Consider the following 27198-nt stretch of genomic DNA (forward strand, 5'->3'; position numbering starts at 1 on the left):
CAACCAATGCAACCTCCAACCAATGCAACGTACAGATGTTTGTGTTGCTTCAAGCTTCTGCCACCCCTTATAATAAAAGGTGAGCTTTCTGTTCCATTGAAACATCGTCAATCTCACTTTTGAAACTGCACGTGGAGAGTCATTATCAGTTCCGCTACCCAAGCCACACCTATTGGGAAATTATGGAGACTTTCCCTAAGATTCGGGTAAAAAATATTACGGACTGTACGGTAAGCATAGCCAGCCAACTATGCTTTTACATAGCCAGTTCACAGAAATTGAGACTCAAGATGCTGGAATCTTGACCAAAATGTAATGCGCTGGCTAAACTTAGTCTGAAGTCTGAACTCAGCCTGATCCGAAACCTCGTCAGTCCATTTCCCTCCACAGATGCTACCCGCCTTCTGAGATCCTCCTGCAGTCTGCTTTTTGCTCCAGTTCTCAGAAAGTTATCCCCAATACCTTTCAGTCCAGATTGTGTTAAATCAGTAGCTTTGAGTTTCAAACTGTCTACTACAGCTGGTTTTCTGTTTAAATGTTCCTATGTTAAAAGACAAAGCGAAGATTTTCAATTCTCTCAACCATTATAGCTTGAGATCTTCTCAGTCAATGGATTGCTCTTTGAAATGTAGTACCTTGAAATGTGGCATAGCATACTCCCACAAACAGCACAATGACATTGACCTACGGTGTCAGTTGTCGGTGGAGGTTTAAATATTTAAGGGTTAACTCTCCCACAAAATAGCCATTGATTCCCACTTAAGACAACAGATGGGACCTGCGTTTAGAATCGCTTCTGTAAAGAGCATCTACTCCAGCACAGGACGCTATTACAACTGCTCACAGAGGATCGGTGTGATTTTTACCCTCCAGTGTCCAGACCAGGACTTGAACCACTGCCCTCCAACTTGACACTAGCATCAACTGTGCCACAGCTGAAACCATTATGTAGTCGCCATTGCTGTGCAGAGCCTCACAGAAACAACCTTTCTACAATCGTCTCCCAACAACATCAACACCAACCATTTTTAGTGCATGTGCAGAAACAAAGAACTGCAAATGCTGGTTTATACCAAAGATAGAAACTCAGTAGAAAAATGATAGGTGACCTTTTGGGTCGGGACCCATCTTCAGACTGAAGAAGTCCGAGTCTGAAGAAGGGTCCCGACCTGAAACGTTTGTTTAGTTTAGTTCAGCTTACTTGCATTTTGTTTAGTTTAGCTTAGTTTAGTAGCCCTTCAAAAAAGCGTGGCAATCACCCAGCCCTATCCCACAGCTCCCAGTGGAACGCATGAGCTCTGGTGGAGGCGTTCTGACCATATGGATGAGAAGGGAATGGAGGGTTATGGTACGAGTGCAGGCAGGTGGGACTAAGGGGAAAAAAATTTGTTCGGCATGGACTTGTAGGGCCGAGATGGCCTGTTTCCGTGCTGTAATTGTTATATGGTTATATGGTTATATTAGAGACAATGTTACAGGTCAATTACCCTACAAACCTGCACGTCTTTGGAATGTGGGAGGAAACTCGAGCACCTGGAGAAAACCAGGGCGGCCACATGGAGAACATACAAACTCCATTCAGACATCACCCATAGACAGGATCGAACCTGGGTCTCTGGCGCCATAAGGCAGCAACTCTACCACTGCACCAGTGTGCATTGGACATTGTGCATTCTTCAGTGAGCTGGGGATGACATGCCAATTCTCTTTTGAACTAGTGTCATGGGATCTTCTGTTTATACCCGAATGTAGACAGGATAAACGTCCCATGCCATAAACACAACACTTAACTTGTGGGGAGAGAAATATAGTTGAACAAAAAAACACACATGGGCACCACTAACACAACTGACAATGATTCTACAGCTGAAGTGACATACAGTAGGCAATGATCTCATGGATATAATACGTTTTACATATGTTTTAGTTTGTTAGTTTCAGATATAAGTAAAATTGCCCACGTTTCTCAATTCGAGGAAATTCCCCCTCCTGACCCTGGCTGCAGACCCAGCCAACCATCCGTGTCCCATCTCCAATCACCCCCCGTCGTCCACACTCCATCTGCCCCCCCCCCCCCCCCCCCCCCCCCCCCCCCCCCCATCCACACATAAGACCCCGGATAGAGCACACACACCCATGGTCCACTCTCCGCATCCTGTATTTGGACACACACCTAGTTCACATTCAGTCCGTATTGGTGGAAATGTGTCATCCTCGATAACAATCAGCACAGGAGCACCTCAAGACTGCGTGCTCAGCCCCCTGCTGTACTCACTCTATACTCATGACTGCGTAGCCGGATACAGTGCAAACTGCATCATCAAATTCGCCGACCACACCACTGTTGTGGGACGTATCACTGATGGGGACGAGTCAGAGTATAGAAGTGAGATCGACCGATTGACCAAATGGTGCCAGCACAATAACCTGGCTTTCAACATCAGCAAATGCAAAGAACTGATTGTGGACTTCGGAAGGGGTAGGATGGGGACCCACAGTCCCGTTTACATCAACGGGTCGATGGTGGTAAGGGTCAAGAACATCAAATTCCTGGGCATGCATAGTTCCGATGATCTCTCCTGTTCCCAAAAACCTGATGCAATCATAAAGAAAGCACATCAGCGCCTCTACTTACTGAGAAGATTACAGAGAGTTGGTATGTCAAGGAGGACTCTCTCGAACTTCTACAGGTGCACAGTAGAGATCATGCTGACCGGTTGCATCGTGGCTTGGTTCGGCAACCTGTGCGTCCAGGAGCGGAAAAGGCTGCAAAAAGTTGTAAACACTGCCCAGTCCTTCATTAGCTCTGACCTTCCGTACCATCGAGGGGATCTATCGCAGGCGCTGCCTCAAAAAGGCTGGCAGCATCATCAAGGACCCACACCATCCTGGCCACTCACTCATCTCCCCGCTGCCATCAGGTAGAAGGTACAGGAGCCGGAAATCTCCAACATCCAGGTTCAGGAACAGCTGCTTCCCCACAGCCATCAAACTATTAAACACAACTTCAAACAATCTATGATCTATAACAGCATATTGCACTTTATCTGTGTATTTATGTCTGTATATATATATATTCTATGGTATATGGTCACACTGATCTGATCTGATCTGATCGGATCTGTATTTTTCCTTAAAATATTCTGTTGTGTTGCAGCAAGCAAGAATGTTGTTGGCCTATCTGGGACACATGACAATAAACTCTCTTGACTTGACTTGACTTGACCTGAGCCTGGCTCAGGCACTCACACGGTTCCTCACTATGGCTCTTTGCACACACCCGACACACACTGGCAACCACAGCGCTGTCCACACACCACATCCACTCTCCAGACCCTGGCTCCAGCCACACACCTGGACCACCAGCTCTGGTCACACCCCGTGTCCACCCTCTAGTCTTACCCAGCCCAAACCCCCGAGCCAAGCTCCAACCACAAACCTACCCCAATATTCTGACTACAACTTTGTGAGTACATGGATTAGCAGATGGGTAGTTAGTGAATAAGAGGACTTAGTTGTATATCTAAATGTGCAATACTGCCTTCATATGCATCTTGGACAATCAGCATCATCTTGTGCTCTGCTGTCCAGAGAGGGACAACCCCATGATCTTCTCATTCCACAGCAAGGCAAGGCTACCCCCATAAGCCATGGTATCGCAAGCATATCGTACATGGGAGCTGGCGTAACAATGTGCTTTGGTTCATTGATTCTGGACTAATAGCCAGTAGTCTGAGGTGCTGATGAGACCGTCCGTGTCCCTGCTCCGATTACCCTCGTCCACACTCCAACCCACACTCCGTCTGCAACCCCCATCCACACACAGGACCCCGGATAGAGCTCCACGAGTAGGAATAGCACCATGGCAACTGGGGAAGTTAAAGTCAAATAATTAATTAATGCTAAGATTATAAAGCTAATATCAGCATTAGTGGTAACAAAACTACTGGATTGGTGTAAAGACCCACCAGGTTAACTGATCTCCCCTCAGGGAAAGAAGAAACATTGCCCATTTTACTCAGTCTGGTCTACATGCAAGCTCCACACACATTGTCAAGTGGCTGAGTCTCAAATTATAATCATAGGGTCATAAAGAATTACAGCACAGAGACAGACTCTTCAGGCCAGTGGGTTCATGCTGACCATCACGTATCAATTTCCCCCAGATTCTACACACTAGAGGTTATTTACAGAGGCCAATGATCCTACCAATTTGCCCGCCTTTGGAATGTGATAGAAAACCGGAGCAGAACCAGGTGAAACCCACACAGTCACAGGAAGATTGCACAGACTCCACACAGACAGTAATAATGGTCAGGATTGAACCTTGGCCTCTGCCTCTGCGTCTATGAGGCGGTGGCTCCACCAGCTGTGCCATGGTGCCACTCCCATGGCTTCTCAGCTCAGGGGCAATTAAGGAACAGAAAATAAACGCTGCGCTCACCAGAAACGCCCACTTCCCTCGAATCAATCAATAAACAAAAATTAGTCGGAGGGACAATGTGCGGCTTCTTTAAAAGCTTCTTTACAATCTCACTGCTCACTGATGAATTAGCACCCAGAACGGTGCACGGAGGCCCCTTTGAGTCAGGGAGCTTCCATCTGCAGCAGTCACGTAATTCTCTGTGCACAGTGCGAGGATTGCACTCAGATTGGAGCCGAGTTGCAGCTGAGCCCAGCTTCTGACACCTGGGTAACAGGAGAATTTAATGCACTTACTCTGCCTTCACTGACCCCGAACAGATTCTTTAGAAGCGTAACAAAGCAGAAAGGAGTGGATGGGATTTGTGCGGGCTATGAATTTCTCTCTTGGTTTGCACCAGGCTCTATTTTGAATGAAAGAAGGCAGCTAGTTGGAAGAAAGGGTCCGAGGAGAATGGCAGGAGGTAAGATGTCAGCACTTGTTTCAGAGATATTGTACTGGCGAAGGGATCTGGGATTGCAGCTCGAATCATTTACAACCAAGGTGATCCATCCCAAACAGGAATTGTAAATAAGGTTAAAGGGATTTTCTATTCGATCGGCTTCTTTTATTAAGATGCAGCACTGCACGGTGGTTGATAAATGTAATTGTTGCAATGAAATACGTGAAGAATCCTGGATGTCTGTGAATGATCCATTCAAGGTATCCAGCGGAAGGAGGATTCTGCAGGAATGGCTGATTCAATCCTCTGTGAAATTGTCTGCTGTTTTGGATTGTCTCTGATGCAGCCAGTTCTGTTGTTATGGGCAGTATTTCTGGCTGGTATTTAAGCTGGAGACCTGCGTTAACAGCAGTTGTCAACATGCTCCATGTCCTTGATGAACAATGATATACACACCAGAGGGTCAGTGATAAGGACGTTATTTTCACAGAATTATCAAGAACGGGCTGCAGCTTCTTTCAAAGAAAGCCTTCACCTATCTATATATACACACACATCCATGATGAATGTAAGCCGCTGGTTTGATGACTGAAATAATTAATTTTAAATGACCACATTTCATTGTAGGGGCTCTCCATTTTACAAAGGAAAAAAAAGATATCCTCTTGCTTGATTTTAATAAATGCAGTTCTAATTAGTCTTACTATGAGTAGGATTTGGAACTGTCCCAAATTCCCTTTTGGCTGTCTTCCGAGGCTAAAACCAGGAATTCTTGTACAAATTCTTGTACTTCCTGGCACCACTGGAATGTTATCATGGAGTCACCTTCAATGGGTGTGGAGCTTTTTCACTCTGCACTGGGGATAACAACATTATGAATATGTTTCTGTTGTTGCTACATGCTGAGAGGATACAGTGGAAGTACAAAGCACTGACTATATACAGTTAAAATGCTTTGACTGTAGTTCCAAAGTTTGCATTTTTATCAGTTGTAGCTATTTCTGTCATCGTTCGTCAGAAAACTATGTATACAAATCCCGCTCTATGGATCTGAGCTCAAAAGATCCAGGTTGACACATGTGGTTTGGTACTGTGGGAGTGGTGCTCTGATATGATTGCTGCCCTCTGGGTGAAATATTAAACCAAGGCCTCCTCCATCCTCCCACAAATAAAAGATACAGTGGCAGTGTTTTGTGGAAGGTCGGGAGAGCTCTCCCTCGAAATTCATCCCTTCATCAACATTATCTGGTCATCAACATTGTGCATATTGTGGAGCTTAATGTTCATAACTTGAATGTTACATGTCTTGTTTTCACTAGTAACTGTGCACGAGGGAAATTGATCGGGTGAAGGCACAGTCTCTTACCCTGGGTAGGGGAATCCAGACCAAAGGACATAGTTTTAAGGCGAGGGGGGAAAGGAACCAGAGGGGATTTCACTACTACTTTTTCACTCAGTAGGTGCTGGATATATGGAATGAGCTGCCAGAGAAGGTAGTTGAGGCAGGTACCATAACAACATTTTAAAGGCACTTGGGCAGGATAAGAACAACTTTGAAGAATATAGGCCAAATACGGGCAAATGGGACTGGCTAGGTGGGGCATCTTGGTTGGTAAGGTCAAATTGGGCCAAAGGGACAGTTTCTATGCTGTATGACTCTATGACTATCAATATTGGCTACAAAGTGCTTTTAGACATCTCATGATCAGGAAAGGTTTGAATCCCTATTCCAAAACATACAAAATGCTGAAACATTAAGAAACTGCTGAGTCTCCCAACCAAATTCATTTTTAATACTTGGCATTAAGACATTTGTCCCAAAAGTCATGATGTCTTCCAGTACAATGCCATAACTTCAGGGAAAAGCAGCTGGAAGCATTGGGTTCTGAGTGAGGCTTCAGATTAGCCAAGTCCCATCAATGTGCTGACAAAGTCCTTCTGCATTTGGAGCCTCTGTAGCTTCCAAGCAAGACCTCCCACAACAGGAGGCCCTGCAATAGTTGAAGGGACTGGGACATGGAGGAAATTCCCCTAATCTCAGCCTTTAAAAGGACCCTGCTTTGAGTTGTCCAGCAGTAGATTGCCCAACAGAATTAGGCTATCTCTCTCCCCCTTGAAGCAAGTTAGGCTCCTTGGGAGAAGTGAGGCCAGAACCCTCCCGCAAAAAAACTAATGATCCATTAGTTGTATCACCCCTCGTAGAATGCTTCCATGGTTCTACTAAGTAACCGCACTTTCGCCACCCACCACCATCTGTGCCCAACTGTAATTTAGTGGAACACACTCTTGCCTGTGGCACCAGACCGTGAGTTCAAATCCCACTCTGTAAAAGTGAAGCACAGAAACTGCAAGAGCTCAGGATTTCTGTACATCTGCGGATGGATGCTGGGGTCAACTCACCCATCAGCTTCTGAATCATGCATGACAGTGGGTGGGTGGGTGAGTGAGGAGGATTTCACACAATGCTGCCTTAGGACTGATAGTGTAAGAGCCAAGTGCCTTGATGTTATCACGTATACTAAATAGTCCAATTGAAAACGGAAGTCTTACTGGCTGTGGGATCTGCCCATCGAATGGGACCCGAACAATGACAGGAAATTTCAGAGAGAGGTGGAAAGGAATTTATAGCAGCCTTAAGTTTAGCAGTTTCCTGACTGGAATAATTTCTCAGATGATAGCTGGAAAAGTCCACAAGTTTTTCTCTGATAACAATTTGAACGATTTAACCTCAGCATCCAGTCTCCAAGGTGAAATTTGCAAACATTTACATCTGTTATCAGTGCTTATTATGTGTTGTTATCCCCCTCCCCATGAAAGTACAAACGTGGACAGGAACAGGCCCTTCAGCCTACAATGTCTACACAGTCAATGCGAGAATAAACTAATCTCATCTGCCTGCAAATGATCCGCATTCCTCCATCCCCTCCTTGTGCCTCTCCAAAAGCCTCTGAAATGTCACTATTGTCCCTGCCTCCATCACCACCCCTAGCAGTGTATTCCAGGCTCCAACCATCCTCTGTGTAAAAAGCTAAACTCACACATCTCCTTTAAACCTTGCCCATTCCACCATAAAGCTACGATCTTTGACCATAAATCGCTTCATATTTTTAAGACAATATGACGCCCAGAAAATCAGGTTCTATCGTTCATCTGCACACTGTCATCTACAGGGTGCTGACTTGTTATTCTTGGGCAATCCCACCAAGGTTGGGTAACGTGTTTCAAAAATGTCAACCATTCAACTCCTGATGCTTAACAATGGCGGTTCGTCGAACAATTTCCGCTTAAGTGACATCAAACCAAAGAGTAAAGCATTAGAACACATGACCACAAGTTTGGTTAAATAGTAATTAAATATTAGGCTTTTAAGTAGAACTTCGAAAAGAGAGGCAAAGGGGTTTGTGGATGGAAGAGGTTTGAACCGGGGCAGCTGGAAGTATGCACACGATATGATTATATGACTTTATGAATTCATTCCATGAATGACATCAGAACAGAGCCAAACCCTGGCTTCTCCAGGCATATGCTCAATCTCCAACAGAGTTTACAAGCTGTTCTATTGACCTTAGGTATTCCTTGGCACAAGATTAGGAAATTCACCCATCGTAATTTATTCTACTCTAGATTAAGTTGTTTCTGCTAAAAACAAGCACTGAAGAATATTTCAGGCCTTGGCCGTGTATTGTGAATCGGCTCCTAAACCTGCTTCTAATTGCTGCTGTGACCAGTGCTGAGGTTTACATTATCCATACCGTAAAGTTGCATAGCATTTATCTTACTGCAAAAACAGCAGCTGTGACACCAAGTCCCTTCACAGCAAATTGACAAATTAGATTACTTTAATTAAATCAATCTGGATTTTTTTTTTAAACTAATATCAATAATGGTGGCCATAAAATAACAGGATTGTTGCAAAAAGCCTATCTGGGTCATTTCTCTGCTTGAGGGAATGAAATCTTACCCACTCTGGCCTGTGTGACTCCTGACCTACAACTCTGTGGTTAACTCTTAACCACCTATTGAAGCAGTGAAGTCGGCCTCACATGCAGATTCACTTAGGAACACAGTTGTCCAGTTACCATGTTTATACACTGTACTCTTCTATGTGCCATGCCCTGTGAAGCCAAATTTGAGGAGCCCACTAAGCATAAAATGGCTGCTATTTTTCCTTCACCACCACAGAATCAGGAGAGGGGGACAGCCTTTTATGGTTAAAATGAAAATAATTGTCTTCATTCAGAAAGCTGTGGATGTCAAGGATCCTTCACCGGAGAAGAGGGGGGAAGTCCAGTGGAAGATAGAGTGTTCGATTTTTAGAGACCAAATAAGTCAAGGAGATTGGAGGCAGAAAATAAGACATATTTCTCCTCATTCTTAATGGGCTGAAAAAAATCCATTCACCAATTCACCTGGCACCCATGCACTGTATATCAGGGGCAATATACTAACCAATACATCTATCAACCTGTGAAAGATACGTAATGCTGGAGGAACTCAACGGACAAGGCAGCATCTCTGAAGGACATGGATAGGTGACAGTTTGGGTTGAGATCCTTCTTCAAAATATTTAGTCTGAAGAAAACTCCTAATGCGAATCAATGTTCTCCAAAGATGCTGCCTGACCTGCTGAGTTACTCCAGCATTTTGTGCCTTTCTTTGGTAAGCTAGGATCTGCAGTTCATTGTTATTACAGTCTAAGACCAGCATGTCTTCAGGGCATGGAACATAATCAATGTACCAGGGAGATACCCTCGAGGGAGAACTTGCAAACTCCACACAGACAGCACCATAAGTCAGGATGGTACCAGGTCATTAATGATGTGAGGCATCAGCTCTACTAGCTGTACCACTGTGTCTCCCACTGAATACTGCAGCATTAGTGGGACTGTAGGACTGTGGGACTGCCTGAAAAACTTCCTGCACCTATTCCACATGCTTCCTTTAAGAGAACACTAATGCCATTATCAAGAAAGCACATCAGCGCCTCTACTTCTTGAGAAGATTACGGAGAGTCGGTATGTCAAGGAGGACTCTCTCTAACTTCTACAGGTGCACAGTAGAGAGCATGCTGACCGGTTGAATCGTGGCTTGGTTCGGCAACTTGAGCGCCCTGGAGAGGAAAAGACTACAAAAAGTAGTAAACACTGCCCAGTCCATCATCAGCTCTGATCTTCCTTCCATCGAGGGGATTTATCGCAGTCGCTGCCTTTAAAAGGCTGGCAATATCATCAAAGACCCACACCATCCTGGCCACACACTCATCTCCCTGCTACCTTCAGGTAGAAGGTACAGGAGCCTGAAGACTGCAACAACCAGGTTCAGGAATAGCTACTTCCCCACAGCCATCAGGCTATTAAACCTGGCTCAGACAAAACTGATAATTAATAACCCATTATCTGTTATTTGCACTATCAGTATTTATTCATGTGTGTATATATTTATACAATGGTTTATGGACACACTGATCTGTTTTGTAGTAAATGCCTACTATGTTCTATGTGCTGAAGCAAAGCAAGAATTTCATTGTCCTATCAGGGACACATGACAATAAACTCACTTGAACGAACTAAGTTGAACTGGTGCTGAGTAAAGAATATCTGAGCTTGGGGGATGCTCAGAACTTAGAATAGAACTGGGATAGAAGGATTGTGAGAGCTGGTACCCAAGCTAGACACAAGGGAAGATGGGACGCCCTCCACATTCAGTCTATACAACACCGACATAACACCACCAGTGGAATTGTAATGCCAAAACTGCCATCTAGGATGGGGAACATCTTTCATTGCTTTTCTTTATTGCAGACTCGAGGTGGAAATAGAACAATTGGAGAGCGAGGAATCCCAGATCGCTGCCAAGGAGCAAGTCATTCTGGAAAAGCTGAGGGAAGCTGAGAAATCCATTGAGGACCTGCAGAAGGTAAGCGGATTGGAGGCCATGACTCACTTGCTGCCGAGGGGGAGAGCACTGGAAAGAATTCCGAGCTTAGAACATATACTGCCAGTGGTAAGGTGAATAAATAGACAATAGACAATAGGTGCAGAAGTAGGCCATTCAGCCCTTTGAGCCAGCACCACCATTCAATGTGATCATGGCTGATTATCCCCAATCAGTACCCCGTTCTTGCCTTCTCCCCATATCCCCTGACTCCGCTATCTTTAAGAGCCCTATCTAGTTCTCTCTTGAAAGTATCCAGAGAACTGGCCTCCACCGCCCTCTGAGGTAGAGAATTCCACAGACTCACAACTCTCTGTGAGAAAAAGTGTTTCCTTGTCCCCGTTCTAAATGGCCCACCCCGTATTCTTAAACTGTGGCCCCTGGTTCTGGATGTCCCCAAACATCGGGAACATGTTTCCTGCCTCTAGCGTGTCCAAACCCTTAATAATCCTATATGTTTCAATAAGATTGCCTCTCATTCTTCTAAACTCCAGAGTATACAAGCCCAGTCGCTTCATTCTCTCAGCATATGACAGTCCCGCCATCCGTAGAATTAACCTTGTAAACCAACGCTGCACTCCCTCAATAGCAAGAATGTCCTTTCTCAATTTAGGGGACCAAAACTGCACACAATACTCCAGGTGTGATCTCACTGGGGCTCTATACAACTGCAGAAGTACCTCTTTGCTCCTATACTCAACTCCTCTTGTTATAGAAAAAGGCTAACATGCCATTCCATTCGGCCCTTCGAGCCTGCACTTTATGATCCTGATCATCCAACTCAGTATCCCGTACCTGCCCTGATCCCCTTAGCCACAAGGGCCACATCTAACTCCCTCTTAAATATAGCCAATGCTGTACCTGCAGAGACAGAGATTTACTTTGAAAAAAGTTCTTCTTGAACAAGGACATGCCATTCACTTTCTTCCCTGCCTGCTGTACCTGCATACTTACTTTCATTGAACAAGGACCCCCAGATAACGTTGTATTTCCCCTTTTCCTAACTTGACACCGTTTAGATAGTAATCTGCCTTCCTGTTTTTGAAACCAAAGTCAGGGATCGGGGATAATCTGGAACTGCAAGCAGTCAAAGGTTTTTTTAAAGTTGTAGACTTGTAGAGTCGTCGAGTTAGAGGACTCTTTTCAGACAACATGTGTGGTAGACATTCAGAAGAGAAGAATGTCCTGAGTCAATTTTATCTTTCACTCTCTGCTCAGGAAGGCAGTGACTATTGCTGTGGTGTATCACATTGGATCATAAACACTGGATGGACTAACTACAAACCTCCACTGTTGTGGCCAAAGGTGACCTGACCTGTCCTTCCCTGGACCTTTGTTTTCCATCACCTGGGCAAGAGTACACTGTTATTTGCGAGAAGCAGCTGTACACATATTGGCAACTGATTAGGTCCTTATCTGGTCAGATGCTCCTTGATTGTCAAATATTATCCCACCTACAATGGACTGGGTCAAACATGGCCCAAATCTATCAACATGGTGGCCACTGATCTACAATAAGACAGTGGGCCATCCAAGCTGATTCTCCATCTCTGAAAGAGAATGGATAACAAGTGGCAACCACCTCTCAAGAAGCCTGTCCTGAAGCCCCGCTCCCACATTGACATAGTGATGTTTTAACCACCTGCCTTCACTCACCTTGCAGCTCAGGGCTGGGTGACTCCATTCATCTGAATTGTGCCACTCTAGATGTGGTAACTGTGACGGGTATAAAACGGGTGGGCTCAACGACAAATGCAGCCCACAATTCAACCACTCAAAGACGAGCTAACCAACAAGGAGGAGATGGCTGCCCTGTAAATCCACAAGGCAGGAATGGGTATCATCCAATCAAACATTCTGACAGCTGACATCAATTTTTTTTAAAGTACATATGCTTTATTTTAATTTCCCCTGAGTTTTCCTCGAGATTAATTACTTTGTGAGCCGAAGGGTCTGTACTTTACTGTACTGTACTATATTATACAATACTATACTAGGCCGCACTATACTATACTCTATGCCATGCTATGCTATACTATACTATTCTATATCACGGTACTATACTATACTATAATACTATACTATACTATACCACTGTACTATACTGACATTTCTTGCCAGAGATCTGAGCAGAGAAACCTAGACTGTCTCTTCCCTGAGGTACTGGGGAAGTGCCAGCCAAGATCAATAGGAGGTGGTTACTGAGGCCACTTTTGCCCTCTCAGGTTGATATGAAAGTAGGACAGGGAGATTTTCACTGTGTCCTGTGCAATATTTACCTTCCAATCAAAAACACTAAATCAGATATCTTGGGCAGCGACACATTGCTGTTTAGTTTAGTTTAGACATACAGCGTGGAAATAGGTCCTTCGGCCCACCAGCAATCTCCGCACATTAACAATATCCTACACACACGAGGGACAATTTACATTTATACCAAGCCAATTAACCTACAAAGCTGTATGCCTTTGGAGTGTGGGAGGAAACTGAATATTTCAGAGAAATCCCCGCAGGTCACGGGTAGAACGTACAAACTTCATACAGACAGTACCCGTAGTCAGAATCGAATATAGGCCTCTGGTGCTGTAAGGCAGCAATTCACTGCTGCACCACTGTGTTTGTGTGAAGCAGTTGCTTTTCATGGTCTCTGCAGCACCACAGTGGGCACTTGCGTGCATGACTGGCTCTAAAATGTATTGAGATAGCAGGAAAAATGGCCCAAATCTATCCGCCGTGGTGCCCACTCATCTACAATAAAACAGTGGGAACATGGAAGACACTATAAATTGATCACTATTTTTATAATATTAATATATTTTTATAATTGGTCAGAGTTGGCATTGAATGCAAATGGAAGGCTTATCCTTCTGTGATCTGAAGCAAAGCCATCGATGGAGATCTTTGGCCAACTTTATTCAAAGTTCCTGGGATGGCTGGGCTGAGGAGAGATTGAGTCACCAGGCCTCAATGAGCCAGGTCTCTATCCTCTAGAAGAAGGAAAGGTAACCACATTAGAAGACACAAAATACATGGATGACTTGGGGGTGGATGTTTTCCTTGTTGGAAGTCCTAAACCAGTGGTCGATTAAACCAAAACAAAACCATGATGGCGATTCATTAAGGATTCTCTTCTTCTGCAGATTATAGATGTAAAATGTGGATGCTTTGGAGAGAGTGCAGAAGTTACCACAATACTACTTGGATTAGAGTGGATTGGCTATAAGGAGAGGTTGGTCAAACTTAGACCATTTTCCCTGCAGCATCAGAGGCTGAGGGATGACCTGACAGTAATACATAAACCTACATAAGTTATGGAAAGGGTAGATAGGGTCTTTTCCCAGGGTGGAAATGTCAAATACTAGAGGGCCTAGATTTAAAGTGAAAAAGGAAACGGTAAAGGAAATGTTTTGCACGTTCTTTTACAAAGAGAGTAGTAGAAGCCTGGATTGAGTTGCTTGGATAAGTGATGTAAGTAGATATGATGGTCTTCATTTAAGAGGCATTTAGGAAGACAAATGAACAGGGAGGGAATTGAAGGACATAGACCACATGCAAAACAGACTTCCAGTTTAATTTGGCACCATGGCCAACACAACATCGTGGTCAATAGGGTCTATTCATATGCTGTACTATGTTGCATGTTATGTTGTACTGCAGGATTCATGATAACTGGGGTAAGATGTCACAAACACACAAAGGTGGTCTTTATTTGGTGATGTTGACTGAGGTATATACAGTATTTATCTAGGGTACTAAGGAGAGCTCTACTTCTTTTGTGTTTAAAATACTGTACACTGTTACCATTTAACCATTGAAGCAGTGAAAAGGTTATGCTGTGCCACGTGGGGAAGATATTAAAAGCATTCATCAATTATGAATTGATAATATAATTATTAAGTTATAGTCCTAGCTCCTCAGAGGTCTGAAATGAGCATTCAGACTTCCATATTTAACCAGAACATTTAGTGAACTCTGAAAGTTAAGAGCAGAGTAACGGTATTGATGACTTATCAGACCTAAACTGAACAGTTAAGGTGAAAGATAAACCATAATCTAATTGAACAAGTACAAGGGGCTGAATAGCTTTCCCTGCATGTACTTCTTATGTCCTTATTACAGATTGTTGTAACATCCTATCTGGTTCACAAATGTTCTTTGAGGATCTAGATTATAACACCTCATGAGGTTCTTTGATAATTCTTCTACAAAGTACAGTATAATACAAGTTGCAGTTTCAGTTGGGATTGAGAATCATTCGTGACTAACCCCATTCACACATTTTATTTAGCTTAATGGAAGTACCTCCAACCGTAGCAATTGCTCATAAAACCATATTATAATAAGCGTGTTACGTTGCATTGCAGTGACTTAGAAGGAGACCCATTCAAAACAACTCACCACCTGAAACCGTGCACCATTAAATTAGTTCATGGTTCAACACAAGCCCCCAGAATTCTATCTACCTGTCATAGTTTCACAGCTCTGAATAAAATATTGTTTTAAAATGTGTATTAACCTCACTTTCTAAATTACCCGTTGTTCCCTGACTCGACTGGTTTATACAGTCACTGAGTTATAGCGTCATGCAGCCCAGAACAGGCCCTCTGCCCACTGTCTGCAACAAACATTTATATTATCCCTGCATCGATCCCATTTTATTCGCCCCACATTCCCATCAATTTCCCCAAAACAACAAATGCAAACCGCTTCAGCACTTATATGTACATTTGTGGTATTTTGCATTGCCCAATTAGCCCATCGGGGAAAGCAGAGCAACTGGTGATCTCAGGGAGCATATGCAAACTCCACGCAGACAGCACCAGATGTCAGAATCAAACTCGACTTCCAGAAGCTATGAGGCAGCAGTTCTACTAGCAAAACACAAAGTGCTGGAGGAACTCAGCAGGTCAGGCAGTATCTGTGGAGGGTATGGATGGGTCGGGATCCTTCTTCTATGATGGGTCCCAACCCAAAATGTCGTCAATCCATTCCCTCCACAGATGCAGCCTGACCCGCTGAGTTCTTCCACCATTTTGTTCTGCTCAAGATTCCAGCATCTGCCGTTTCTTGTGTCTCCAGCTCTATCAGCAGATTGAGGTTGAGATTTCTTATTTGCCCTTTGGGTGAGGATGTGCTTCCTAACATCAGCCCCAACCAGCCAAGTTCTATAATTAAGGTTGAGCCCCTTATTCCGAACTGGCCTCCTGAAGAGGCAATGGTTGAAATCAATCTATCCCAATCTTCTAGCAACAGGTGATGTTTATTTCATTAGGTGTCCTGTGATAACATAAGCTTCTTCAAAAACTAATCAAATAATTTTATGACATACTGTCAACATATCATGAACCTTCCATGGGCAGGGATGTGCTTGGACAGTGCATCTTGTTCTCACCATTAAACCCTCTGCTATCATGTTTAGGTAAATATCTGCCTGGAAAGGCACCATAACCATGCTGAAGACTGGCCCTCAGAGCTGAGCGTAGCAGTGCAGTTAGGCTCAGAGCCGCTGTCTGTGCCACTGCAGCAGAACACCCAGTGCTCCAGTATCCCAACCCTCGTGCTAATAATCCTGTGAATAGCAACTACCATGGAGAATAGTCGTGGAAGCTCAAGGCTGACCTTTTGGCCTCACCGAGTGGGCCCCACCAAAACCTAATTGTCTCGTTCCTCAACCAGAACAAAACCGGCAGCGTGACATGTCTTTAACAGCTCCCCTCTTCGCAAATTTGTGTCAAACATCAATCGAGGCCACCATCAGTGAAACGATCCCCTTCATCCGCTTTAAAAGAAATCACCCAGTTTCTTCACATACTGTTTGACTGCAGCGGAGTTCTTGTAATCCATAATGATATAATAAGCAGTCACGTGACTTCTCATGCACTGATACGCAACTGGTTAGGTCTGTATGAGGAGTCATCTCACTCTGCTTTATAATAACTGCAATGACAACAGGGAATTTCAGCAGATGCATAGATTTTAATCTTGCTACCAGTGTGCCTGCCTTGAATAATTGTGCCTTGTGTACATTACTATGTTAATAAGTGTATGCTTTATTTTATTTCACAGAGTTTCTCCAAACCTGATGGGGGTGAGTAAGCTTTTCATACTGGGTTTAAGACATTTTGGTTTGCAAGGGATGTATAGTTGTTGGTGGTATAAATGGGGACTGCAGTTGTACACATCACCTTCACTAAGTGAACACACTTGCACAACACAGCTCTAAAAGGGGAATAACCAGTGTCAATTACATAGGCCCCTTCTAATTCTGTATTGATATTTTCAATTAAATATTAATAAATTAAATGCTATTCATGTTGTTAAAATTTATATAGTTTTGTAATATTAAGATGCAATCCAAGGTTTCTGAGACTTAAATTATCTACCTCCATACACTCAGTGGTTGGGTATATTCAGGACACAGAGATTGATATATAAGGAAATCAAGGGATGAAGGCTTGGATAAGGAAGTGGACAATATTAATGAAAGATGTAGTTGTCTTGAGGAGCTTTGGCACATACCTTTTCTTCTCACTATATAATGTAACATCATCACTTGATTGCCAGTGGGAGGGCATTCGCCACATTGTACAGACCCTGAATGCTTTCCCTAGATTCTTCGGTCCTTACCATTTGTGGTTCTTCCCCACAACCCCTCTGATCTTGGTCATCGAAAGTGCAGACAGTGAGTGTTGCTGGCTTAACAGCATTTATATATCTATCAGCAATTCCCTTTGTGAGGCAGGTTAAAAGTTGCCTTATGAACCTCAGTAGGCCTTGCGGAAGTGGTATTCCTGCAGTGCTGTTAGATAAGGTGTTCTGTGACTTTTTGTAATGTGCCTTATTCAAAATGTATAGCAGAAATATTATCAGTAAATGCATTTTTTTATATTCATTATGCCATCCATTCATACATTTTCTTGTAATGCATCAGTGCCACTCATGCATCCTCCATAAGCAAGGAATCTATGAAGCACCTGACAGATTTCAAATATAGGATCCATACCGTGAGTGTCCAGTGGTGGCGGGACCCTAGACTGTGGTCCTTCCCCACAGATCCGACTCTTATGTGTGTCCCTCACCACATACGTCTACACCTTGGAATATGCTAGTGGCCACATTTATCAAATGAAATTGTCCTCAAAGGAAGTCCAATAAGTTTCGGGCAAACCAGCACAAAATTCAGCAACCTGATGATCTTCTCACAACAGGTGATGTTTGTTTCATTAGGTGTCTTGTGAAAACAAAAGCCTCCTCAAAAACTAACCTGATAATTTTATGACCTACTGTCGACATTTCTCCTTCCTTTCTGTGCCAGGTCTATTGTAAGGCCCATACAGGGCAGTTCAGATAATAAGTAAACAATTGGTGAATTGGCTTGGCATTGATATAGAATATACCCTGTATAAATGAGCACCCCCTGTCCCTCCAAGTACTGCAGTGCCCTAAATGGAGCTGAGTCCAATGTTTATGCATTGAAATGGAATACAACCAAATGTATCAATTTTTTTGTTAATCCCAAACCCAGAAAATTCCTCACTCATGTGTTCACTCACCTGCATTGGCATAATTTATTTTCAAAACTTGCACTTGGAGAGCGGACGCGCACGCACGCACGCACATACAAACACACACACACACACGCACACACACACACACACACACACACCTACCTCTGAAACCTCCAGAGTTTATTGCCCTTCAAAAACTTAACATCTGTCTAATTCTGACGTATGTTCCTGGTTTTCATCATTCTGACATTGGTGGCCATGCTTTCATTTGCCCAGAAACCAAGCTCTGGCATTCCCTCCCTAAATCTGTCTACTCCCACCCTTAAATAACTTCAATATGATCGTCAAAACCTTCTCTTAAACTAGCTGTCATTCACCCAGCCCAACAGCTCCTAATCCATTTGGTGTAAAATCTTGCCCACATGAAATACCCTGCAATGTTTTACTTTAGTAAAGGAGCTACATGTATGCATGTTGTTGCTCTGGCACCTTGCTAGTCAGTATAAGTACTTTTCGTAGGTGTTTGCTGCCTCCAAATTGACTTCCCTTTTCCAACCATATTGTTGTTATGGCATCTTGCGATGTTCGTTACTGACCTCAATATGATAAATATTTATCCAAATCATAAGAATAAAACTGGTATTAAAACATTGCAACTCTGAGCAAAGAATTTGAAATTAAGAAAGTTATAACAATGACTAGTTTATAAATCGTTGATGGTAAATATTCAGAACGGCTAACAATTCTTTATGACATTATAGATTGAGTGCATGGGGCTCTTAACAATACATGGTTTCAGTTGCTTAGTTTAATGCAATTTTGGCACTCCAAAGGTCATAAACATCATTCCAACTCAATGGAACTTTTATGGTTAGATTTAATAATACAATCTATTGTTGCTGACACTGTGAGTATCAGCAATTAAAGAAGAGATGGTATTTCAAGTATACCACATCTGCCTATTAAAAGACAGTAGTTTGAGTAATTTTTGGTTTTGTAACAGGGTTGTTAGAAAAGTGTTTCCAACCAAGTCAAGCAGTGAGAGTCATGAGGGCAATGTAGGATATCCCTACGATAATTTTGTTTGCTTCAATTATTTGAACCATACCATCTCACCTCTTGACCAACCCTTAATTATATTTGAATCTATCAGAGTTGCTAATGATAATGCATTTGGGTCAACCCATGGATAAGTGAATAGTTGGAATTGGTGTACTTGATATCATGGTTTCCTGTCTCTGAATCAGGACACTGTTGGTTCACCTCAAGACATCTGAATGCAGTCTATACTGACACTCCGAGTGATATATTAAAGGAGCACCACAGTATCCACTGTGACACCTTGCAACCAAGGACCCTGCTGCCATCTCAAATATCTGTAAAAGACCTCACAGCACTATTTTGAAGATTTGAACGGATTCTTCTACGTCAATATCCAGGTCAATAATTACCCTTTAACCAACAGCACTAAAGAAGCAATATAATAAGCAACTGCTTCTGTGTGCACAAACAGACTTCCCCTGTCCCTGCACTGTGACAGTGGCTGAGTTCAATGGTAGTGCTGGCAGTGCAGGGAATATGGTGGGTGCAAATGAACGAATGCTGTTGATTAGATAGATGATAAAAGCCAGTTTCCTCAAGTTGGAGAGTCTGGGAGGGCATAGTACCAAGAAAAGCATTGGTTGTATAGGAATGAGGTATGGAGAACTAATTTACTCAGATATTGGCCAATCTTTAGAATTATTTAGCTTACCAGGCTCCCATTGCAATATTTCAGATGGATCAATAAAATTTGGCCCACAAAGACAATCAGTGGAGATAGAGACCAGACAGAAAAATCAACAATGTTTAGTTTTGTTTAGTTTATTATTGTCATGTGTACAGAGGTACAGTGAAAAGTTTTTGTTGATGGTTGCTATCCAGTCAACGGAAAGACCATACATAATCAAGCTGTGCATTGTGTACAGGTACAGGATAAAGGGTATAATGTTTAGAGTTTAAAAATATGCAGTAAAGTTCAACTAAAGATATTCCAATGGTCTCCTATGAGGTAGATGGTAGGCAGGACAGCTCTCTAGGTGGTGATACGATGGTTCAGTTGCCTGATAATAGCTGGGAAGAAATTGTCCATGAAACTGGAGGCATGCGTTTTCAAACGTATACCTCTTGTCTAATGGGAGAGGGGAGAAGAGGGAATGACTCGGGCGAGACTCGCCCTTGATTTGCTGGTGGCTGTGCCTAGGCAGCGTGAACTGTAGATGGAGTCAATGGAAGGAAGGTTTGCGTGATGGACTGGGCTCTGTCCACAACTGTCTACAATTTTTGCAATCTTGGATGAAACTGGTCCCAAACCTTGCTGTGAGGCATCCCCATAAAAGGCTTCCTACGGTGCATCTGTAGAAGTTGGTGAGAGTTGAATTTCTTAAGACTTGTGCTGGATTAAGCATGATGTTGTTGAATTGGAAAACTGGTTCGCAGACATTCCTGTTACTGCTTCTGACGTCCCTTCCTATTGAATCAGACTGCATTCAGCAACCTCGCGTTCAATGCTTCTCAAGGTCTGCACTCATTTCTTGCCTCTGCCTCAGTCAGGCTCAATTCCAATACTAGTTGATTTAAAGTGTGCCCAGGTATAGTTCAGTGGTGCTTGTGCAAGGCTGGCATGTTCCTTTGCAAGGTCATTCAGAGATATGTAGGCAGGAACTGCAGATGTTGGTTTACACTGAAGATAGACTCAAAATGCTGGAGTAACTCAGCGGGACAGGCAGCAACTCTGGATAGAAGGAATAGGTGACGTTTCAGGTCAAGACCCTTCTTCAGAGGTAGTTCAGGAGAGGAGCTGTTCTTTTGTGAACAGAAAGTTGTTGATGGATAGAGCATAGAAACAGGCCCTTCAGCCCTCGAATCTGTGCTTACCATCAACCACCCATTTACACAAACCCAATGTCAATCCCATTTCTTGTTCTCCCGACATCTTCATCAACTACTCCAAGATTCTATCACTTACCCACACACTAGGGCAATCTACAGTGGTCAATTAATCTACTCGCCCACACAGGGCTACGGGAGATGGGAGGAAATCGGGACACCCGGATGAAATCTACATGAACACAACGAGGAAGTACAAAGTCCTGTGGACTGCACCTAAGAATAGGATTGAACCTGATGCTGCTGCTCTGGTGCCGAGAGACACTGGCTCACTAGCTGCATCACTGGGCCATTTAGAAGACTTTTAAAATTATTTTATTAATAAGAACTTTTTGATACCATAGATATTTTTGACTGATGCTTTGTGTAATTTTCACAGGCTAAATTTTAAGTCCCTTTGTCCCGAGCACCGTTTCAATTGTTCTAATTATTTATGCATTTAAGAGAGGTGGACTGTGTTAATAAGCCCATTTATTGCCCATCCTTAATTCCCCACGAGACAACATTGGTCAGCTGTTGCAGTCTTCCTGGTGATGCTGTTCCTGTTTTGTTGGTGGATAGAGAGATTCTGAAATCATTGATGAAGAAGGAATGTTGCTACAGTTCCAAGTCAGGATGTTGCACCTTGTAGTGGTACCTGCTCCCTTTCAGCTGCAATGCTGGTCCTTCCAAACGATAGAGGTGTTTGGTTTGGAAGCTGCCGTCAAATAGCTGCAGTACATTTTGCAGATAGTGCATGCAAAGTGTTCTGGTGGTGGAGAGTGAAAATGTTGATGCTGGTGGCTGGAGGGCCAATTGAATGGGTTGAAATGGGTTTCAAGATGTGTGCCAGGCGAGGGATTGATTCCCTGACACCCCTGGCTTGGTAGAAAGGGCTTGGTCATCCAGGGGGGATGAGTAATTTACTGCTGGAGTTTTGCTGTCACAGCCATTGTGTTTATATGAAGAAACAATGGATAGCTTTCAGTGTGAGGATCAGACCTAAAGTTTTAGCATCACGTGGATCCCATCCTAACTATTTGAGTCAACAGCCCTTTTACTATTTAGGTAGAGTGATAATCAGCCTGGATAATAAAAACCCTCTCTGGAGGGATTGAATAACATTCACTATCCTGCACTTTTAGAAGATGCTAAGTAACTTTAAGTTGCTCCACTTTGCAAACACTAACTGGCAAATAAGGTGTATCAAATTACAACAGACCCGGTGAATAACAGCGGGAACACATATTTTATCAAAACGTACATTTGTTGACAAGATATTCTTTGAGTTAACAGTTCCGGTGATATGGTCCCTTTGTACACAAACGCTATATTGTTCCCCAGTGGCTGGAAGCAACATCTGGTGCACAACACAACCACTTATATTGGGAGAGCCCAAGGTTTCATGCAGAATGTAACTTTTAATTCACTCACAGGGTGTGGGTTTTACTCAAAGACAGCTTTTACTGAACAACCCTTGTTGTCCTTGTTCGACTATTAAGAGTCAAACACTACCATGTGTGGCATCATGCCATGAACAGATGCACTGTACATCTCCTGAAGATGGTGTTAATGACTTGAGTGTTGTGATATTACAGTGATTCTCTGGTCCCATTCATAGAACATAGTACAGTGCAACACGAAATTGAACTTATACTGGTCCTTAGACTCTTTCTCTGGATTGCTCCTCCAGTAAAATAACTTATTTTCCAGCATATCTATATTTAACTAACTAGATTAAGTGGGACCCGTTGGGTCCCATGTTCACACGGGAGGGCTGGTCCCCCAATGCAATATTCCACCTCTCCACCAATTCCAATATTGGTGGCCAGTGGGTGGGGGGGGTGGCTTTCTGGAGCGCTAGTTTGGGTGTTGTAAGCCGAAGGGACTAGTTTCCAGAGGGCTAGTATGGTATTGTGGGCCAAATGGATTCTTGGGCTGGCAGCTCAGTCACTCAGGCCTGGTGGGGCTGGCAGCTCAGTCACTCAGGCCTGGTGGGGCTGGCAGCTCAGTCACTCAGGCCTGGTGGGGCTGGCAGTTGACTGACTCATGGCTGTTGAGCTGGCAGTTCACTCACAGCTGGTAGGCTGGGAGTTGATTGACCATTTCAAGCAGAGTGCAGGCCACCAAATTCAAATGCAATGTCATACCATTTGGGCTTTATACTTCTGCCCTCTCCCCCCCCCAGGAAGGGGTGTTACCTTCATCATGGTGATTAACAGAGAGAGGACCAATCAGCTGATCTCAAGATTTTTTAAACATTCATAACTTTTTTATTTGTCAACGATCGACAGACTTTAAAATCTGTCACCTGAGCCAAGGTGTTTTTGTTCAGTCCTAATATTCTATCACTTACCTCTCCCTGCCTCACCCCATCCCCACCCCTATCTTAATATATGTGAATTTCTAATGCAGTAACACAGACCTATAACACAATACCCTGGATGTAGTTGTTATTAATAATATTTGATGTCAAGAATCACAATTGACAAGTGGGACGAGCTCAGATAGATGATAGTTAGACCATTCATTCAAATCTTGGCCAAGGCATTTGGACCATTTGTGTTAATGTGCTGTCCCATGGGAGAGCCATTCATCATTGCATTGTGCATTCAAACATCACAGCAGGAAATTCAGGCATTCCACAGCGCAAAATATGTGATGGTTCCGAAATCATGTCAAAACCAACTACGTTCCAGCAGAACTGTGGCAGAATCCTACCAGGGAGCAGTGTTTTACATTAATCAGATTTGCACCAAAATTGATCATCACACAACCACAACACAGTGGTTTGTGTTCCAGAATTTGAGGAAATGCAATGTCGAGATCCACAATTAATTATGAGAAAGAGTTGGAACCTATATCATGATGTTGGCTGTGGTACAGTGGGTGGCGCATCTGCCTCTGAATCAGATGAATGCGGTTTCAAGTCCCACACATAGACCCAGGCAGCATTTTATGACTGTAGAGAGAGAGAGAGAATATGGACTGCCTTACATGCACTTCCTCAGAGTGCAGTGGATCTGTTCCTTCAAATGGCCCAGAGAGATACCTTGGCACTATACTGAGGGAACGCAGAGGGATGCTCCACAAATCACCAAGATATTAGTTACCCCTTCAATCAACCTTACATTTTTTCCATTCTTTCACTTTCACATGTGCTCCAAGGGCAACAGAATGGTGCAGCAGTTAGTGCTGCTGTCTCACAGCTCCAGCGACGCAGGTTCAATCCTGGTCTCCTGTGTTGTCTGTGTGGAGCTTGCATGTTCTCTCTGTACCCATATGCTCTTCCCCTGCCTGCTTCAGTTTCCTCCCCCATCGTCAAAAGCGTGCAGGTTGCTAGGTTAATCAGCTGTTGTAAATTAGGTGGGTGATAAATGAATTTTGGGATGGGGTTTGATGGCCGCGTGAGAGAGGATAGGTCACAGGGAAATAAGTAGAGGGATTGGGGATTGACTTGATGGGCCGAATGACCCTTTCCATGCCACGAGGAAGCAAAATATTGTAAAAAATGAATATGACGCTGCTATTTGTGGGAACGTCTTGTTCATTATAAAAGTAATGACAGTAAAAAACAATTTGAGAAGCGGTGAAAGGAGATTCTTTTTGCTTTGCCTGTGTGACGGTTCAGGTGCTTTACACATTGGAACAGTTTGTTTTTGGAGCCCCAGTGGATTTTCTCTCTGCAAATGTTGCTATAATCAAAGGGCTGCGACGTGGGAGTGCCGACAAGCCCTATTCAAAACCTGGAAACACTGATTGAATTAAATGTTCAGCGGCTTGCAGGCGAGCCTCGATATTTCCTGCCTCAGCTACCCTATTTAACGCCAATCATGGGATTGTGATCCTGTTCATTGTTTCCTCTGATCCAGCTGTTCTGTGCAAAAAAAAAGGCTGGTGCGGCTGCTGATTTTTATTGTTCTGCTCTAATACACTACTCCCGAGGACTCTGCTACATCAGCAGCAAGTCTCGTAGCCCTGCCAGTCATTTTGTTTTCCCATTTCCTTTCCCACCAACCAGCCCCCTCCCCTCCCCAAACAGATGCACTGAATTACGATTTTTCTCGGATTCCCGACCTTCCGACTCTCTGCTCACAAAGGAAGGAGACGATGAAAGGGGAGGACGGCACGGAGGAGGTAGCGGGTGAGTGGCAGAGGGGGGTCTGTGTAGTCTAAATGGTACACTATTAGAGGAAGGGTCCAGGGAGCAGAGAGACGTGGAGGTGTCAGGGGTCTGCAAGCACAGAGCCCAGGAGGTGCCGTCTCAGATCTGTGAAGGTGTCGGGACAAGTTGGGAAGGCTGTGAAGGGGACATACAGGTACATTGGCTTTACTAATAATAACGGCAGTGTACTAACGCAAGGAAGTTATGCTGAACCTTGATGAGACACTGCAATGTCTCTGCTGGAACATTGTGTTCCATTCTGAGTACCAGGCTTGAGGAAGGATGTCATGGTCTGGGGCAGGGATGTGGGATCCCGTGTGTGAGGAAGCTGGGGCAAGTTCTCCTTGGAGAACAGAAGGTCACAGGAAGATTCACGTTCAATATCCTGGAGGATTCTGATACAAAATTTCGGGAATTTCGTCAATAATCAGATGGTATTGGTCTAAGGCAAATGAACCATAGGAGGGGTTGAAGAAAGTTTTTTTTTTTCTCACAAAGTAAGCTGTCATCATCGGGAGGATACTACCTGAAAGATTATTGGGCAAATTAAAGAGAAGAATTTCTTGAAGACAGAAACATGATGGAGTTGACTGCAAGAACAGGGAGTAAAATTAAGTAAAATGTTCTTTCAAAGCTGGCACAGGCTAAATGTGCCAAATACCTTCCTCCTGTAGAAACAAGGAACTGCAGATATTGGTTTACAAAAGCTGAATGATTATGTTAACTGAATGATCTGATGGATCATGTATCAGTTATTCCTCCACTCTCCTCCTCGTCTATGTTTGACCCATGAGAGGAAGAAATGGCAAGTTTGATGTTTCACCCATGATTTTTCCCCTTACCCAATGGAGTAAAACTCTCTTCTGCCACCAATGCTAGTGCGCACACACACCTGGCACAATGGAATTGATGCATGAATGAAAGAGAAGGCCCCAACCACCAGCTGATGGCCTTGCGCACAGCCGCATTCTCCCAGTGCCTTTTCCTGAAGAAATCCCTATTTGCTTCCCTTGAGCAGGATCAATGGCTGAATTACCCTAGGAGGCGATAATTTGGCCAGATCCTAATTCTATTCTCGGTAAAACTGGCCAATGCATTCGTGGGGAGATATTGTGACCCAAAACATCGCCTATCCATTCCTCCCAGAAATGCTGCCGGACCAACTGAGTTATTAGAAACATAGAAATTAGGTGCAGGAATAGGCCATTCGGCCCTTCGAGCCTGCACCGCCATTCAATATGATCATGGCTGATCATCCAACTCAGTAACCCGTACCTGCCTTCTCTCCATACCCTCTGAACCCCTTAGCCACAAGGGCCACATCTAACTCCCTCTTAAATTTAGCCACTGAACTGGCCTCGACTCCCCTCTGCTGCCGAGAGTTCCAGAGACTCACCACTCTCTGTGTGAAAAAAGTTTTTCTCATCTCAGTTTTAAAGGATTTCCCCCTTATCCTTAAGCTGTTACCCCTTGTCCTGGACTTCCTCAACATCGGGAACAATCTTCCTGCATCTAGCCTGTCCAACCCCTTAAGAATTTTGTAAGTTTCTATAAGATCCCCTCTCAATCTCCTAAATTCTAGAGAGTATAAACCAAGTCTATCCAGTCTTTCTTCATAAGACAGTCCTGACATCCCAGGAATCAGTCTGGTGAACCTTCTCTGCACTCCCTCTATGGCAATAATGTCCTTCCTCAGATTTGGAGACCAAAACTGTACGCAATACTCCAGGTGTGGTCTCACCAAGACCCTGTACAACTGCAGTAGAACCTCCCTGCTCCTATACTCAAATCCTTTTGCTATTCCAACACGTTGTATTTT

At 43.7% G+C, this 27198-nt stretch overlaps 1 protein-coding gene across 8 annotated transcripts in view; it reads left to right on the forward strand.

Moving 5' to 3' along the window:
• Nucleotides 1–27198, forward strand: part of LOC129695453 (paralemmin-2-like) — a 297376-nt gene that overhangs the window by 94898 nt on the left and 175280 nt on the right. For 7 of the 8 annotated variants that reach the window (XM_055632426.1, XM_055632427.1, XM_055632422.1 and 4 more), the window contains exons 4-5: nucleotides 10667–10781; nucleotides 16866–16887. In XM_055632426.1, coding sequence (XP_055488401.1) covers nucleotides 10667–10781; nucleotides 16866–16887 — 137 coding nt within the window. Of the gene's footprint in view, nucleotides 1–4878; nucleotides 4887–10666; nucleotides 10782–16865; nucleotides 16888–27198 lie in introns of those variants that run through there. The other variant, XM_055632425.1, reaches the window with a different exon arrangement.

This window comes from Leucoraja erinacea, chromosome 3 (assembly GCF_028641065.1).
Source record: "Leucoraja erinacea ecotype New England chromosome 3, Leri_hhj_1, whole genome shotgun sequence".
NCBI lineage: Eukaryota > Metazoa > Chordata > Chondrichthyes > Rajiformes > Rajidae > Leucoraja > Leucoraja erinaceus.